The 16,772-nt window shown below is 36.6% G+C and overlaps 1 protein-coding gene across 1 annotated transcript in view; it reads right to left on the reverse strand.

Annotated features, from left to right (window-relative positions):
* Nucleotides 1-744: 744 nt before the first annotated feature.
* IPMK (inositol polyphosphate multikinase) overlaps nucleotides 745-16,772 on the reverse strand; it is a 57,758-nt gene continuing 41,730 nt past the window's right edge. The window contains exons 4-5 of the mRNA XM_019507724.1: nucleotides 8,794-8,875; nucleotides 745-6,619 (exon numbers count right to left, since the gene is read on the reverse strand). Coding sequence (XP_019363269.1) covers nucleotides 5,988-6,619; nucleotides 8,794-8,875 — 714 coding nt within the window. The 3' untranslated portion in view covers nucleotides 745-5,987. The remainder of the gene's footprint in view (nucleotides 6,620-8,793; nucleotides 8,876-16,772) is intronic.

The raw sequence follows: 16,772 nt of genomic DNA on the forward strand, positions 1-16,772 counted from the left end.
AGGCCAACATCAGGGAGCCTCCCCTCAATGTTGGGCTTACAGCACCCAGAAATGTAAAAACAAAAAACCAAAAAAGACACAAAGCTGGGGCTCCCAGCTGCACACCTGCTTTTTAAAGTGCCAGGGAACTGAGAACCCATGATCAGGAAAAAGCTCCCCATTGTTGAGCTTGTTAAAAGATCCCAGGCACCTGGGGAAGTGGCACCCTAGGAGTAGGGAGCTCCCAGCTCCCCAGACACCGTTTCCATGTTCATAGGGGTGCAGATGTCTCCACCCCACACTAACAGGAGCATAATTGGGGTTTAAGTAATTTTATGCTTCATTCTCCAGTTGTACAACCTGTCATGTACATATGACATGACAGGTTATACAATTTCAGAAATTGGGCATAAAATTCCTCAAATTGCACAACTGTCTCGATGTCAAGCTCCTTAAGGCTGCTGGCAGACATGTTCAACTTAAAGTGCAATGAAGGTGTGGCTAGCTTTTTTGTCATGTCATGCCATTAATTACCTGAACATAGGCAGGATTATTTATTCACTGGTAAGTGTAACACCTTCCAGGGCTGTAGGAGTGCTAAAACAAAGAGAGCGTATAACCTCCAATTGATTGATATTGTGTGGTATGCTGACATGAAGGAAAAGGCAAGTAAAAGATGGGCAAATGCAGCAGAAAGAATAAAAGTGCAATTTTTGTTTGTTGTCATATTTAAGAAACTATATTAAAAATGAAGCAATTCAAAAATTAAGTTGCAGAAAATTTTAATAGTTTGCCAAATATACAGCTATTAGAATTACCCTAAATATCACTTAAAATTAAATTACAAAAGTTGATATAGAGCTCATTAGACTTTTCTATAAAATAAGCACATTCTACATTAACAATATTCACCCTCCCCCCCAAAAAAACAATAAAGGCAAAAAACAAAGTACAAATTACAGCTAAAAATGTACAAAATAAAAGGATAGTAACATCATTTGGACATTTAAACCAAAGAAAATTAGGCCAGCCTAGGTACATTCATTCATCAACTATGAAAAAAAAAAACAACTTAGAACTGCAGTTTAAAAGGGGGGGGGGGAAAATCAACATTTAACAGTTGTAGGTGCAATTTCACATGCTTTCATATATCTTCCAGTACAGTTCCCAGAGTATTAAAAAGTGCCTTTGTGCACCTCAGTTACATTTATATTCATATACAATACAAGTCATACTTAAAAATATTAACTCATTACAATTATCAACTTGAACAGATTTATACAAATTAAGAACGTATTTGCCCCTGGTTACCACCCCCTGGTAAAATCTCCTTTCTACAACACTTTCCAACAGGAATATGTAGGGCCCATTTCTATGAAAATTACAGGAGAAATAGTTCTTGAATATTATTTTCCCTATAATTAAAAAAAAAAAAATCAATTATTTCAGCTCAGTTTCAGAAGTGTTGCAAATATTTGTCATTTGGAAGTTCTTTTGTTCACTGCTTTTTCTGTTAGCAACAACAAATGTGCAGTACCAAAGCCTATGAAGCTATAATGTAATGTATTTCCCAAGAAACATGTTACTACAATACGCTGCATTTCTATGGCTAACAAAGAGCAGTAACATACCATAGGCCTTAAGGCCTTTGGGCATTATGTGTAGTAATTACTTACATTGCAAGATACAGTAAATGTCCCACTTGTTGCACACTATGAACCTTCATTGTTCTTGCTATATTAGTGTAATAAGCTCAAGACCAAAATGTAATATAAATTACATTAAAACAACTTTCTTTCATGTAACATGCTCTGAGATGTTCTCTTTAAAATGTGCATAAATCCAGTTTCAGAAAATTTAAAAACCGGTTCCCCCAACCAGATATTTCAAAATCATAATCTCATTTAATTTCCTGATGGTGACAAATATAAACATGCACTTCCCACTATTATTTAAACCATTTTTGGCAATGTTCTTCAATAGCTGCACCTTACTTAGACAAGACATCGATTTATTACAGAGAGATTCCTCGTCAAGTTATTCCACTGTGATGCATTAGGTGCATATCTTAGGTGTGTTAAGGTATGTGAGGTCACTAATGGTACCAAAGCAGGAGGTGAAGGCACTCAAAAGAGAAGGTTATTGCAAATAAGTGTAAACAAATAGGCAAACAACTTTTTTTTTTTTTTTTAAATGGTAGATGTAGACTAGGAGGCTCTTAAACTAAACTGGTCAGTCATAAAAAAATCCCACTAAAATTAGTTTCTACAAAAGAAAATGACATGCATACATATATACATTTAGTGATGCTACCCTTTCTTTCTCTCTTCAACTTCATATTACTGACAAAAAATAAATAAATATTCTGATGATGTGAAACAGCTTTGGTTGCAAACAAATACTTATATTCTGGCACAGTCCCTTCCTTTTTCTTTTCTTCCCTTTTTCTTTGTTGTTGTTATAATGGGCTTAAGGTCAGCTTTCAAATACTTATAATCCACAACACCCAATGCAGTCAAGTAAGAACTCTCTGTATACAAGGAAAGCATGTTTGAAGACCTGGGTATACATTACATATTAACATTACTATAAAAAGTAATGCGCGCTAGTTCATGCCCTCTAGCTTTTAGTTCTGTTTATCCTGATTAATTAAAAAAAAGTTGTGTGTTCATAATCTACTAGACAATTTAAGTATGTATGGAATTGTAGTGTTACATGGAAGCAAAAATACAAATCTAACCATTCACTAAAGAAGCAAACAGTTTGAAAATGCAAGGTCCAATGATTAAACATCATATACACAGGACGTTTCATTCATTTTAGCTTGTAAAACATCTTGGTTAAAATGCCATTATAATTTCTGGTTTCACTTGAATCTATGCAGCAAGTTCCACCTGTATCAAAAATACCAAGAATATAAATGCCTTGTTACAAAACTCTTATTAGGTAAGCTTGTACACAGTTCCCCCAGTTTACCAATGAGAAAGTCTTTAGAATGACCGTTTATACAAAGGCTATTTTAAAAACAGTACTTTCATTACTTTACTCTTTTCACTAATTATTGTAGTAAAACAAATGCTTATTGCTTAAATTAAAAACAGTCAAATTTAAACCGTACAATTTTGAGCAGGTAATATTCCAATCAGGAGGGAGGTGCTGTTGGTTTTGTTTAGCAAAAAATCACTATAGGGCTTCATCACTATTTCAGTAAAGACATCTATGCATCTTAATCTGTTGTCTATAGTGTTCATAAAGGAATGCAGAGGGATCATTCACATGAGAATTAAAACCTAAAAAGAGAATCAGTACCACAACAATGGCCTAGCTATCAGTGTCTCCCTTCTTTTCTACCTAGTTTTTGTAATCTGTTTACCAAAAAGTCAAGATATTTAAATCAGTCATAATTATATTTCCAAATACAATTTATAAATGTTGATTTGACCTGTACAAGATGCCAATAATCTAAAATGCGCATCCCCCCAACACCCTGAATTTCTGCATGAAATACATTTGTAGGCTTATACTATGAAAAGACACTTCTGCAAGCTTGTAGTTGCACCTAACTAGTATTTTTAGCTGAGGTTCTTCCAAGTTAGTTAAGTAAGAAAAATACATCTGCAATAATTACTGCTAAAAAAAGATAGTTACTTGATTATTTTATTCAAAATAAACTGATGATTTAACAATATTCCAAGTGCATTACAAACACTGCCATAATCAACACAGCATATTTAACACTAGAAAAGCATTCAAACACTGAAGACATATCTTACAGTACAGATAGGAGAATGCGCTTATATTGCTGACTGGGAGAACACAGATCATTTTTCCAATAATTTGCTTCTCTGAGTCCCAAGTCCGATTTTCCTGGCGTGAAAGGATTAATACCCAGGAGAGATGAATTAGAGCTGAGACGTAAGAATTAAAATATAACTGCAGAGGTGGTTTCCCTTCTTTTTTTTCCTGAATTTATAAAAGAAGATGCCATTAAGAGGCTAAACTAATTTAGCATTAATTACTAGAGGAACAGAACAAAATCAGGACAGAAAACACAAGAACACTATAGCAAAGAACACACAAGTTTCCAGGATATAACTTAATTTAGTTCACAGGGAGTTAGGAATACATCCATGAGTTTCAATGTCATGTCTGCAATGAAAATATCACCAAAAGTTGGAATATTATCCCTTAGCCTTCCCCTAAACATAACATTTCCACTAAAGCAACTGTTTCAAAGCATTTGCCCTTTTTCGAACTTTGAACATATCTTGCTTTGTAAACTGCTGATGTTGACACTTTATTACCAAATATTAACTTAAAATTTTAAACAATTTAGTCTGACCTTTTATATTTTTGCTTCCAATTAGGTAACTATCTTAATTAACATATTTTTTTGAAAAAGACAGTTCTCTCTTTCCAAAATACAAAACCTAATTTCAATCAACCAAATTTGCAGATACATTTATACGAACAAGTGCACAGTGCAAGACATCATAAAAAGCAGCAAAGACACAATGCCACAGTAAATCCACAATTAGATATGGTAATAAATATGGAATTCCAACCAATTAGGGTGTTTTACACCTTTGACATAAGGTATTAAAACCTCTGACAGTACTTGCCACATTTTAAGCACCTCTTTGCACAGTATCTTATATTGCATAGCAACATGTATAGCATGAAAAGAGGCACACCAACTATAATTGAGACATGTTATTACAATGCCAGCATGTGAATATTTTAATTCTGCCTGTATACAAATACAGGTCTGATGACACATTACATAATTTACCTGTCTGTCAGTAACAAACAGATCAATTTTAGCCTTGGTGTAAATGGAAAAAAAAATACCATGAAAGTGAAAGAAGGGGTTCCTGGTTAAAAGCTAAATTCTTTCTTTCACTTATAAACACTCCTGTTCCTGCCTGGAGCTTACTCAGTTTCCATGTGGGGCATCTCTGCAGTGGAACTCTGGACACTTACTAAAAAAGACCACTGCACACATGCACACATCAGGCCCAGTGTCCCATAAAATAACCATAGGAAATCACAACATGAAGTGTTCCCTTTAAATCTGCCTTTTAAATTTTTCATTCTTGTTAATTTTGCTTAAATTATTGTTAGAAGAAAGGAGCACTCCAATCCTCCATTTACTCACAGTGTCAGAAATTCCTTCCAGAAAATAATTTCTAGCATGTTTCAGAAGACATACTTCTGAACAGGCTTCAGAGTTTTATATTAGAAACGAGATGGAGTTTTTAGCTTTTTCTTTTTAAAACATAGATTAGATACGATCTCCCAGTCTAATTATAAAACTAAAACCTTTGTTTTATGATTCTAGTCCAGCATTTCAACAACTCTGACATGAATTACACTGTAGCCTATGAATGTACATTAAAGCCTGTCCATGAAAAAGCAGAAGCCTCGACCAGTTTTTAGGAATACAGCAATATTGTGCCATTTCATCAAGAAGCACCTCTTGATATGCTGGTTGCCAAGTCAGAACACAGAATCTAAACAGGAATTTCTCTCAAAATAGGGTTACTCCAGTTTCAAGAATGTGGTAAACATACAAGGACAAAACTGAAAACATCAGTTTGTCCTTTCTTGTTTTTCAGTTAATCTAAACCCGTTAATTCAAATATGGCTCAGTGTCAAGATAAAAGTGGATAGAAATAATCTAAAAGATAAAGCAGTAATGGGGAGCCAACTCAAACCTTATTAGATAACAATTTGCCTTTGATTTGGCCCACCTGTATGTTTCAGTATATTAATTCAATTATCCACCACCTCTGCTTACCTTTCTTAAGTATCTTTATCTTTCAAAACTAACTACCAATTAATTTTCCTGAGTAAGATTATAAAAAGTTAAACCCTTCTACCAAAAGTACAAAGACAAATAAAATATAGAACAATACAAACCCAATTATACAGCATACAAGTGCAGAAATCCTTCATGTAGGTGCTCTTCATTAGCATTGGCCCCAATAAAAACCATAACAAAGAATTTAGTTATCTAAAATATTTTGAAGTACAGTAATTAAATTCTTCAGACCATAAATGTAGCCATCATCCTTTGTGTTGCTAGGGAACACATGAGCAAAATCTATCATTCGGATGTCTACATCTGCACTTTCCTTTATCTCTGCAGACATATGGCAGAAAACCTTTTCCAGTTGGGGTAGAACATTTCCATTTAGATGTTCCTGGGAAATGCAAGTGTTTTTCCATACACTGTCTTGCTCCAGATTTTCAACTTTTAGTGAGATCTGACTGTGATGCCGCTTTGAGTATGCATTTTTGTGAAGTGCATAAAATTTAGAGAAGCTTTTACCAACAGAGGCCTCTATTTTTCCATTCTCTGTAGCATTTATTACATTAATATTATTATTAAATTCCAGCATGTCTCCATCTGGTAACAGCCCCTTGGGCATAACTCTCTTTTCTACCAATGTGCCACCACTCAAGCTTGTGTTTGTCAGCTGACATGAGCCTTCATAAACAAACAGCAACGAGCTTGCATAAAAATTGAGCTGCTCCTGGCTCTCAAACCACTCCAAGATTTTTTCAATCTTTTGAATGCTGGCAGCAATAGCATCTTTTCTCAAACTGGATCCATTATGAAAAAACCTGGACACTCCTGCAAAAATAAAAAGGAAGATTTTAGGATAATTGAAAATTACAGTGCATTTAAATCACTTTTGAAGAGCACTATTCAAAAATATTTTTTTCTTTAGTCCTCCTGCATTACTAAGATTCGAAAACACCATTCAAATGGCATATTCTTTTTGATGTACATTTAATATTTTTAAAAATTAGAACCACTGTATGCAAAAACAGTTAGCATGTCACTTGTTTGTGGAGGTGGAGAGAAAAAATTTCATGGTAATTAGTAAATAGAACAGAGCACTAAGAATGGACTAATTATCTACAAAGTGGTATTACAGACACCATTAAGGTTTCCATTGCCCATTCCCGCCACCTGCCATGTCACTCTATCAAAGTGCCTCAAATCACGTGGGGAAACCAACACTTCAGGGATGAGCAGGTACATTCAGGCAGTTGTTGGTTCCTTAGAAACTGATCAGGTGGACATGTTAATGTCAGTTGTAGCAGATTTTGTGCAAAATGGTGATTATTGTACACTGGTGCAAAACAAAAACAGACACAGTACAGTGTATTGATTTAATGAAGATTAGAACAGGCTGGTTTTAGAAGAAATGTCTTATTCTAAGATGTACCAGCACCACAGTGCCTGTCTGACACTAATCAGGGTTATTTTAGTAACTTTGAGTTAAATTTTAAGCAACAAAAGCAGTGACATAAGGGAGGGCTTCAAAAGCTATGGCACCCAAGTTGTGAATAACTGATCTACTGAAGTGATTATCTGTCAAAGGTAAAATGCCTGTCATGGAGTGTCCTCCAGGGCAAATGCTTGCTTGGGACTGCCCTGCCTCATCTGGTCTCAGAAGCCATTTATACACATACGTTTTTGTCCTGTGACATGCTGCAGATCCACCACTGGGGAACACTGCACTGCGCTGCATGCAGTTGTATAAGTGGTGAAATGTGCATCAGCAGGCAGAAAACAGCAGCAGTGTGCTTTTGAACTAAAGCACCTCCGATGCTTTTTAGTTCAAAAGCATGCTGCAGCTATTTTCTCAGCACTGATGCACATTTCACAGCTTATACAACTGTAAGCACTGTAGCGCTGGGCACTTTTCAAAGCACCTAGCACTTCAGCACCTGCATGTATAAAAATTGCCAGAGAGCCCACTGAAGCTAGCCCACGTCTGGCTTCTAGAGCAAGGGGGCAAGCCCAGGCTCTTTCCCACTCTGAGATGCTGAACTTTTGGTCTCTCAACTTCCCTGGTTCTCTGCAGCCCTGACTCAAGGAGCAAGCATCCAGTTCTCTTTTTGAGAGAGAGGTTTCACCTCCTCTTGGGGAGGGACTGAAAGGAATCCAAAGTTGCAAGCAACTCAGCAGACAGTCTCTTCAATAAATGCATTTACTGGGCAAAGGCAACCAAGCTGGAGGTTTTCTACCCTCTCCAAAAGGGTCACAGTCCCTCTGTCCCCAGTCCAGGCAACACAGCTTGGAGCACCCTCAAAGACGTTCAGCTGTTCCTCTTCCACTCTTTCCAGCTCCCTAGGCTTGAGCTCCTCCACTTATCTCAGTCCCCAGACTCTTCTGGCCAAGAACTGCCAGGGTGCTTTTTTCCAGCCTGCTCTTCCATTGTCATGTTTATCTTCTCTGGACACCTCCTAGGTGTGGGCATCTCACCTTTCTTGATACATCAAAGCTATTCAAGATTGTTGATGCTTAAGCTCCATCTTCTCTAGGTAGCTAGCCCTTTTTTCTCTATCCACAGGCTAATGAGTCACACAGTGTTATAACCACATGAACACTGTTAACGTATAAAACCAGTAGCACATCACAGTATAACGCGAGGTGGTATTTAAAATACTCGTCATATTATTCTACTGCGTCATGACAGTGTAACCTTTGCATATAACGTTTCACTTAGTCTACAACAACTGCTTCCTTATTAGCAGTCTAGGAGTCAATGGCCTGCCAGAGCTGGTCAGGTCAATAACGATAACTCAGGTGAATTTGCACTGTTATCAAGTAGTTCAAATTCCATAAGAGACTGCTGTAGAGGCAGCACCCAATACACAAAGATGTAGAGAAGCTGTTTAACTTGAAAATCTGAAGAACATGATATTTACTGAGTACTGACAACAGGGCAAAAGAGAGACCAGGTAAATGTGGAAGATGCACTTATATATGCAGCAACACCCAAATTCACTTACCATCTTTTATGGTTTCTTTTGTTAAGCTTCGCCCATAGTGCTGATTTTGAGTCTCATAACTGTCAGTGCAGACATGGTAAACCTACAAGAAACAGTAAGGGAACCATGTATTGTAAGTGTTTTATTTTATTCAGGACAACTAAAGTAGTTTCCTTCCTTATGTCAAGTTCCTTCAAAATAAAAGGGTTTTTTACATTTGTTTTTCAAAACTTAGATGGAGGTTGCTGTTTCTTTTTAAATCTGTGCAACATTAACTGGTCAATGAAACAGAATACAATATTCAACAGATGCAGTACACCACTCTGTGCGCGTGCACACATGCACACACATTCCAATTAATTTGTTTTAATTCCCAAAATGGTCATCTCAGGACATTCTGCACTTGCTAATTTCACTTTACTGTTTTATTCACATCATTGCAAAATGAGTAAATGAAAAATTAAGATTGGCTGTTCCACAAGAATTACCAGGTGTGTTTTTGCTAGAAAAACACTAAAATTTTGCTATATTGCAAGGTCATTATAAAAAGATTGCACATTCCTACTGAGCACAACCCCTTTATTCTATTATGTCTCATATTTCAAATGTAAACACTGCAATAATTCGAATCAGAAAAACAGAGTCACTACACATCTACCCTCCAAAATGAGTCAGAAACAAGCAATAACTATTTGACAGCAATGATTTATAGCGTTTCCACAGTTCTGAGACAGCCGGTCCCATTAATGGATATATTAGCATTCTGATGCAGAGCACTACAGGCACAAACAGTTTTTTAATCTTCCTTTGTACTAACAGTAATACTGTAAAACTAGCCAGATTACAAATTAATTCATCTACAACTCCTACAAGATATTACTTTGTCTGTTCCAGATGCATATAACATGTATGAAGTTAAGAATTGAGTCTCCAAAGTTTAAGCAAAAAGACGCAACTGAACTCTCTCCGCATTCAAAAGGAATGATCTTATGGAGCATTTCGAGAAAACCCCGATTTGGTGCAAATATTTTTCCTTTACTGAAAAGCAACGGAGATGAAAGCAAGCTTTGATATGAAAGCTATATTATATTCACTACTAGTCTCTGCCGGGTGATGGTTACCTAGTCCCAATCAGCAGGAGTACAAATTATAGCTTCCCTGCAAGGCAAAAAGAAGGTGATTGGGCAGGAAGGACAGATCTTTTTCTAATCAAGTCTCCTCCACACAGCTGCTGTTCACAGACTGCAAAGATTCCAACTTGTGTCCCAGGACCTCAAGACCCACCAACGAGCTGTGACAGAGATCACCCTCAAATCGAGAGATTGCTAACAATGTCCTAGGAGTAGAGAAATTCAACAACCCTGCTGATATCAACTAGGGGGATGATTCCTTCTTGTTCTCAAGGAATCAAAACTTGTGGCTGAGGCGATATCTTTTATTAGACCAACTATTTGCAGAAAAAATTCTTTATTTGTAACCCTTTGGGCACACAAACCCTTCCATCAGGCGTAGGAGATTGCAAAGACTGTAAAAGTTCCCCTAGGTAGAAATGAAAATTCGTATTTCACAAGAGAGCTGAAGGTGTGGTAAAGTCTCATGAACATTAGTAATATCATTTCTACAACAGTCGGCAAAGAAATCCACGATATAAAGTTTCAAAGGAAAAGCATTCATGTATGAACTTAACATGAACTCAACTCAGTTCCAGGAGTGTCAATGTGATGCAAAATTAATTAATTGATTTCTAATAGACTTTTATCCATAATATTTGGGTTCATTAGTTCATTTTATATAATTCAGTAAAAAAGCTCCACTTTCAAAAGGAAATATGCATCCAATATTCTCCTTTTAAGAAAATTAAAACACACTGATGAAAATCACGGGCTGAAAACATGCCCACTTCAGATACAAAGTTTCAGACCGATTTAGATAGATCAATTATACCATTTCTTGTAACTCAATAACGACTTTCAGAGCAAGACAGCAAAATATCCAAAGGATTCAAAATGCTAATCTATGGTCGCTCCCTGACTACAGAAAAAACAGATAGTTTTAAAAACAATAGCTTGGTCCAACAGACCATCCCATAATGGATAAATATTTACACCATACAAATCTGTTAAGCCTGTCAAAAAGTTAAGTGTTTTAGACCCAGCAATGCAAGTTAAAGGATTATTTATTTCTCAGAAATACTTTTAATCCTTAAAAGAGTTTTGCATATCTCTTGGTGCAAGTCTGTGGGTATGTATTTTATATTCAAGTTCCTGTTTACCTCTGATCTCTTACAGCTAGAATTTTAAGAACGTCAATATGTTATCTGTTCACAAAACTGAAATAGCTAAACCAAAATATGATAAAAACCTGCTTTATGACAGCTGAGAAATATTTAAACACATTCTTATTTGTGCAAATTAACGTACCCCCTTTCACTAGCTCAATACATGGCTCAGCACAGCTAACTACTTCTCCCAATAAAAGTCCTACCAAGCCCTTTTTATTTTCATTCTATGGAGAAGGGAGAGGAGGTAGGAATTTGAAAAACTCCAAGAACAATGTTTTTTTTCCTCTCATTCTGGCACCATTTTTCCATAGCAATGGCTGATATAATTACTGGCAGTAACTAAATTAATGCATGTAGGAATGCTGACGCATGTTCTTCTCGTTAGACTGCAATTAAGTACAAACCTACTGCTGAGTCAGTTTCAACAGAGAAAGGATGTAATTCGTTATGTGGTTTACCAAAATAGTTCTGGTTCATCTGGGCTTTGGATTTTGAAGATATCTTTAATGATTAAGCATATAATTAAGTGGACACATGGTCTGAAAATACAGCTTTAGTTTGTTCCTTCAGTAAGGAATCTTTTTAGTAACAATTTGTAGACTCGGAAGCGATTTAAACTAGTTCAATGAAAAAAGCAGAATACAAGTAAGGATTTACCTAAACCCCCAGACACACAACAAGCAAATAGAAGTATTTCAAGATCAGTCACCAAAATATAAAGCCATAAAGCAACACAGTTTTCAAGACCAATTATGACAAATGTATTCCGCCACCTTTCAAGAAGTGGCAATATAGCGAGCGACCCCCTTGCCTCACCCAATATTATTTGTATTATAGCAGCATTCAGAAAACCCAGTCAATGAATATGGTACTATTATGTATTGGCTATTGTATAGAACTAGCATTCCCTATCCTTTAGGAATACAAAATGAGGACAACATTTTAAGTAGTACTTAACTATTAAAACTTCCCAGAAGAGGTGGAAATTATCCATTCCCCTTGGAATCTCTGAAGGGATCTCTCCCTAAAGAATACCATCAAATTCAACAGCAGTTTATGGGACTTGAAAAATAGTTTATGTTAAATTCTGTGACCTGTTCAGCAAGAGGTCAAACCAGATACAGGATAATATGGTCAGACCTCAAAAAGCCTATGAATTTAATGGCCTAAGTATAAGTTTGGAAATGACTGAGGAGCAGAAGAAACAAATACCATAAGGGAGAGAGAAAATAAGGTAACAAAAATAAACAGGGTAGCAGAAGACATTTTTTGGTTTACCACTTGCCTCAATCATCTTGGCTTTAGCATTCATCAAAGTTTGAGTTTTGCAAACAGAAGGCAAGGTTCATGAGTATTTAAAGTAGTAAGTGGTAGTAATTTTCAACACATCTGATGTCTTGCTAGAGCAGCGATTCTCAACCAGGGTGCTGCATCACCCTAAGGTACCTTAAAATCCTCTCGAAGGTGCCACACAACGTTAGTGTTGTTAGAGAGCAAACATGATTCAGAAAACAAATGCAGAGATTCCAAACAGGAATCCAGTATTAGAAATATTCTGACCTGTTGTGATCCGAGTTCTTTTCAATAGAAAAACTGTTCTATTATTATTATTATCACAAGACTGAGAACTAAGAGCTGGCATTTTCCTCAAGTTTAAAAAGTTTAAGAACCATTATGCTATTCCACATTATATGCCATGAAATCTATCCTTATCATCTGAGAGAACTTTCATCAATGAAGGAGAGGGTTTCAGCTAATGTAATTTAACATCACTGACAAGGATATATGGGTTTTAGGTTGAAGTACAGTTTTTCGTAACTCTAATTTCCAGCTTTATACTTAATGTGAAGCGTCCAATTTAGAGTTATGGCATAGTATTATTATATGCTTCTGTTAATAAAGAATACAGAGTTGAAGATTTTTTTTCTGGCTTACGCTTAAAGGATACAATTTTGGCAACAAAGTTTCTTAAATACACTTTTATGCATGAAAAGTTAATCCAACAGAAATAAAGTAAAGTTATGGATCCTAAAAATCAATGGGTTTATATATTTAGATATTTGAGAAAAATCCTTCATATTTTATACACATGCTGCCCAATTATTTGCTGCAAGAACTTTAAGTTTACATCTAACTTGAGTATTTCAATTCTCTTTACTTTTATACTATTAATTTTTCAATCATTTCCCCTTTTAAAAACAAAAAAGAAAAACCACAACTACAACGATGCATATGATTTTTAAAATGTTTGCTGAAATGACTTCACATTCTAAATGGTGTTATTCACACACACTTTCATGTTTTAATATTTACCTGCATGTCTATTCACTAAAATAAAATGCATCTACGTTTAGTACATTGAGGACATGAAAATAACAGCTTCTACTTTTACCCTCATCAGTTCCTCTCATCTGCTGTTTTTTTTCTCAGTTATAAAGAAGTATAAGTACCAGTACCATGTGGCTATTCAGGTTTCCCAAAGACCACAGATAAGTGTTCTCACATTGTGGTCTGCAGAGCATGTCGTACAGGAGAAGCTCTAAGGGAGTAATTCTCTCCAGGCTCTCTTTCTATAGACTACTAATGGAAATTTTCCGTCATAGACAACCTCCCTTCCACACCTCACAATATCGTACTCTCAACTTTTCATTTGGCAAAATATGGCTTAAGAACCTATCTGTGATGACATGCACGTCTTACAAAATCCACCATCAATTGAGTAGGCTATACACAAGAGAAAGTAACTTTCTACATAGGAAGTACTTCAAACTGCAATTTTTGTTCATGCAGACAGTGTATCAGATGTTACAGACACTGTGCCATCCTAACTACAGTTGCCAAGATCACTGTGGCTAAGAAATGGAATTACTTTTCCATGAAGACATCAAAAAGGGTCTTAATTAAATCAGTCATATGTATATAAGTTACTGTAAAAATAACCTTTCCTTTCTTTCTGGTACTTGAATCCAACTACTTCCAAATACTCTTTTTTTTTTAACCTACTCCCATATACTAGACAATATGAAATCCTTCAGCATCAGTTCACTTTTTGATGCACACTAGTCAAAGGTTTCACATTCTTTGAATGTTGGGGTTGCATAAATGCAACCATAACCAGATAACACTGAACTGCTGAGTATCTTGAGGCCATTCATACCTCAACATGAAAGCCTGTTTACAAAGCAAAACTTTTCCTTGCCATGCTTTAACAAAAGGCCCAAGGAGAGATGTACAAGGCCAGGAAAATAAAGCAGTATTCATGTCCACTGTCTTCTTCAGCAAGTGCTGCATGTGCATGTCTCAGGCTCCCACCAGGCAGAAGGCAGATCCTTAAGCTCAATCAAGATTTCTGCATGGTATTTAGGTGCCCATAACCAGGGAGTCTGAATCTCAAATCCAAATGAAACAGCTCTTATGACCGTTTTAATTATACCAAAAGCCTCCATCACCCGTTTCCAAGGCAACATAACACAAATGTAACCAGCCTCATCTCTATCAATGGCTACCTTTTATCACCAGTCTCAGGAAGTGTGGGTGGATATTTTGTGCACACATTAAACTTAAATCACAGATTTAGAAGTGAATTACAAGCTGTTTTTGAAAGGGGTACGTTAACATTTGCTGTACCATTCAATTAAATACACACACACACACACACACACACACACACACACACACAGCCTATTACATTTATATTTTTGAATTTGTACACCATAATATCTGACATAGTAAAATAATATCAGATCAAAATACCCCCCTCCCCCCAGTAGATGTCAGAAAAACACATCCAAAATGCACAGGAACAGGAAGAATTTAAACAAAACAGAATAGGAACTTACTAATTAAAGTACCACAAAGAAAAAGTGAAACACAAACAACTCTTTAGATACTATACATATGGATAATACATGCTTAAATTTGGTAGGCATATAATAATCCATAACTTTATACTGATTTACTAACAAAAATAAATCTGATTGAAAACTCTTTACAAATTGTGTCAGTTAACATACAAAATTACTGTTCGAGGAAAAAAAAAAAATCTGTAATCTGTGAAATACTCTTCTACTGAAAAGGAGTTCCCGATTGCCTACAAGGTAAATTTAAACATTCTCCAACAGCAAGTCATTGTTTACATATATGAAAGCACCAAACCTTTATGTGGTTAACGATCTAGAATATGCTGCTTAAAAAGTTTCAATATAAAAAGAAGTTGTGTGAAACTGCTATGGGAATTTTACAGGCTAGTGGTATATAAATGGGGGGAAAAATAAGTCTTATTCTAGAGATTGTTTCAGGCAGCATGGACAAAAATCAAAGAGATTACCTGGTAGCTAGAGGTCTACAGCCATTTCTGCCTACCCTGTCCAAGTTACTGACCAACTGAGACTTGAGAGACAAGTATACAAACATCTGAGAAGAAGTTTTCTGATGAAGAACACTCTTAGAAAAGTTAAGAAGCCAAGTACAGAAATGCATATTAAAAAACCTACATAACATGTGGGAGTGAATCTACTCTCCCCCCTAGATACCTTCTGTTCTTTCCCTATCAGCTAAATAAAAGCATACACCAAACCTGGGTGGCTTGGGTGGTCTAACCTCCTCAGTCTGCAATGGGTTACCAATTTGAGAGCAAGCCTCTCAGCTGATTGCTGCTGCCTTTACTTCAAAGAATGACATTTCCCTGATCAGCTCTGCAGGGCAAGTGATGAGCTCTAGCTGTTGGGAAAAGGAACATCCTTCTAAGTAAAAACAGCGGCAATCAGGTGCAGCACCTCAGCAGTATCACACAGTTTGCTGTAGCTATGCATATGCTCAGCAAGTTTGCAAACCCTCACTTCCACAGCCAGGTAAAACACCTCACACTGCAAAAATCCTGGGTTCTACCTGTATAAACCAGGGAAGCATGCATAAAGAAGAAAAATTTAAATTTCAGGAATTCCATCCCAGGCCAATGTGGTAACGAGCATCCGCAAGCATGGGAAATGCCTATAGTAGAACACAGGCATAGATCAATGACAAGTGGCTGTCCAACCTCTTTTCGAATGCCTCTGGTCATGGCAGGTCCACAACTTCCTAAGGCAGCCTATTCCACTGCCTCACTGGTCTAACAGTGAAGTTTTTTCCAATAGCCAATCCTGGCTGCATGCAGGCTCCATGTCTGTCTACATACATCATGCCCCCCCTCTCCCCAGCTGCAGCTGCCCAGAGCCTGCACCCAGGCTGCCCTGTAGCCCTTTACATTGCCTCATGTTTGAGAGGGCTAAGCCCCATTAGCCCCAGCCTTCCACCACCTATGGCAGTGTGCCTGCCTGCTGCACATGCATGGGCAAAGTATCATTGTTCATGGAATATTCACGGAACTACCAGGACCTATTTGCCAAGATCAACAGTAGTTCTGTGAATATTCCATGAAAAATAATAATCTATTTGTGCATATGCCACAAATTTTCAACAAAAAATCCACAATTCTCAGGGCCCTAGCTATATCCACAGTATTTGCTTCATCCACCAAAGTAGTTACTTTGACAAACAAGATCAAGTTTGTTTGACACTACTAGGTTTTTAGTAAATCCATGCTGGGTACTTGAAATCAGACTTCTTTCCTCCAGATGCTTGCACATGGACTTTCCTTAGGTCATGCTCCAATAACTTCCCACGTACTCTGATGAGTCTCAAGTTCCTCGGGTCCTCTTTTTCCCTTTTTTTTTTTTTTTTT

Source organism: Gavialis gangeticus, unplaced genomic scaffold, assembly GCF_001723915.1.
Source record: "Gavialis gangeticus isolate Ggan-Ray unplaced genomic scaffold, GavGan_comp1, whole genome shotgun sequence".
NCBI lineage: Eukaryota > Metazoa > Chordata > Crocodylia > Gavialidae > Gavialis > Gavialis gangeticus.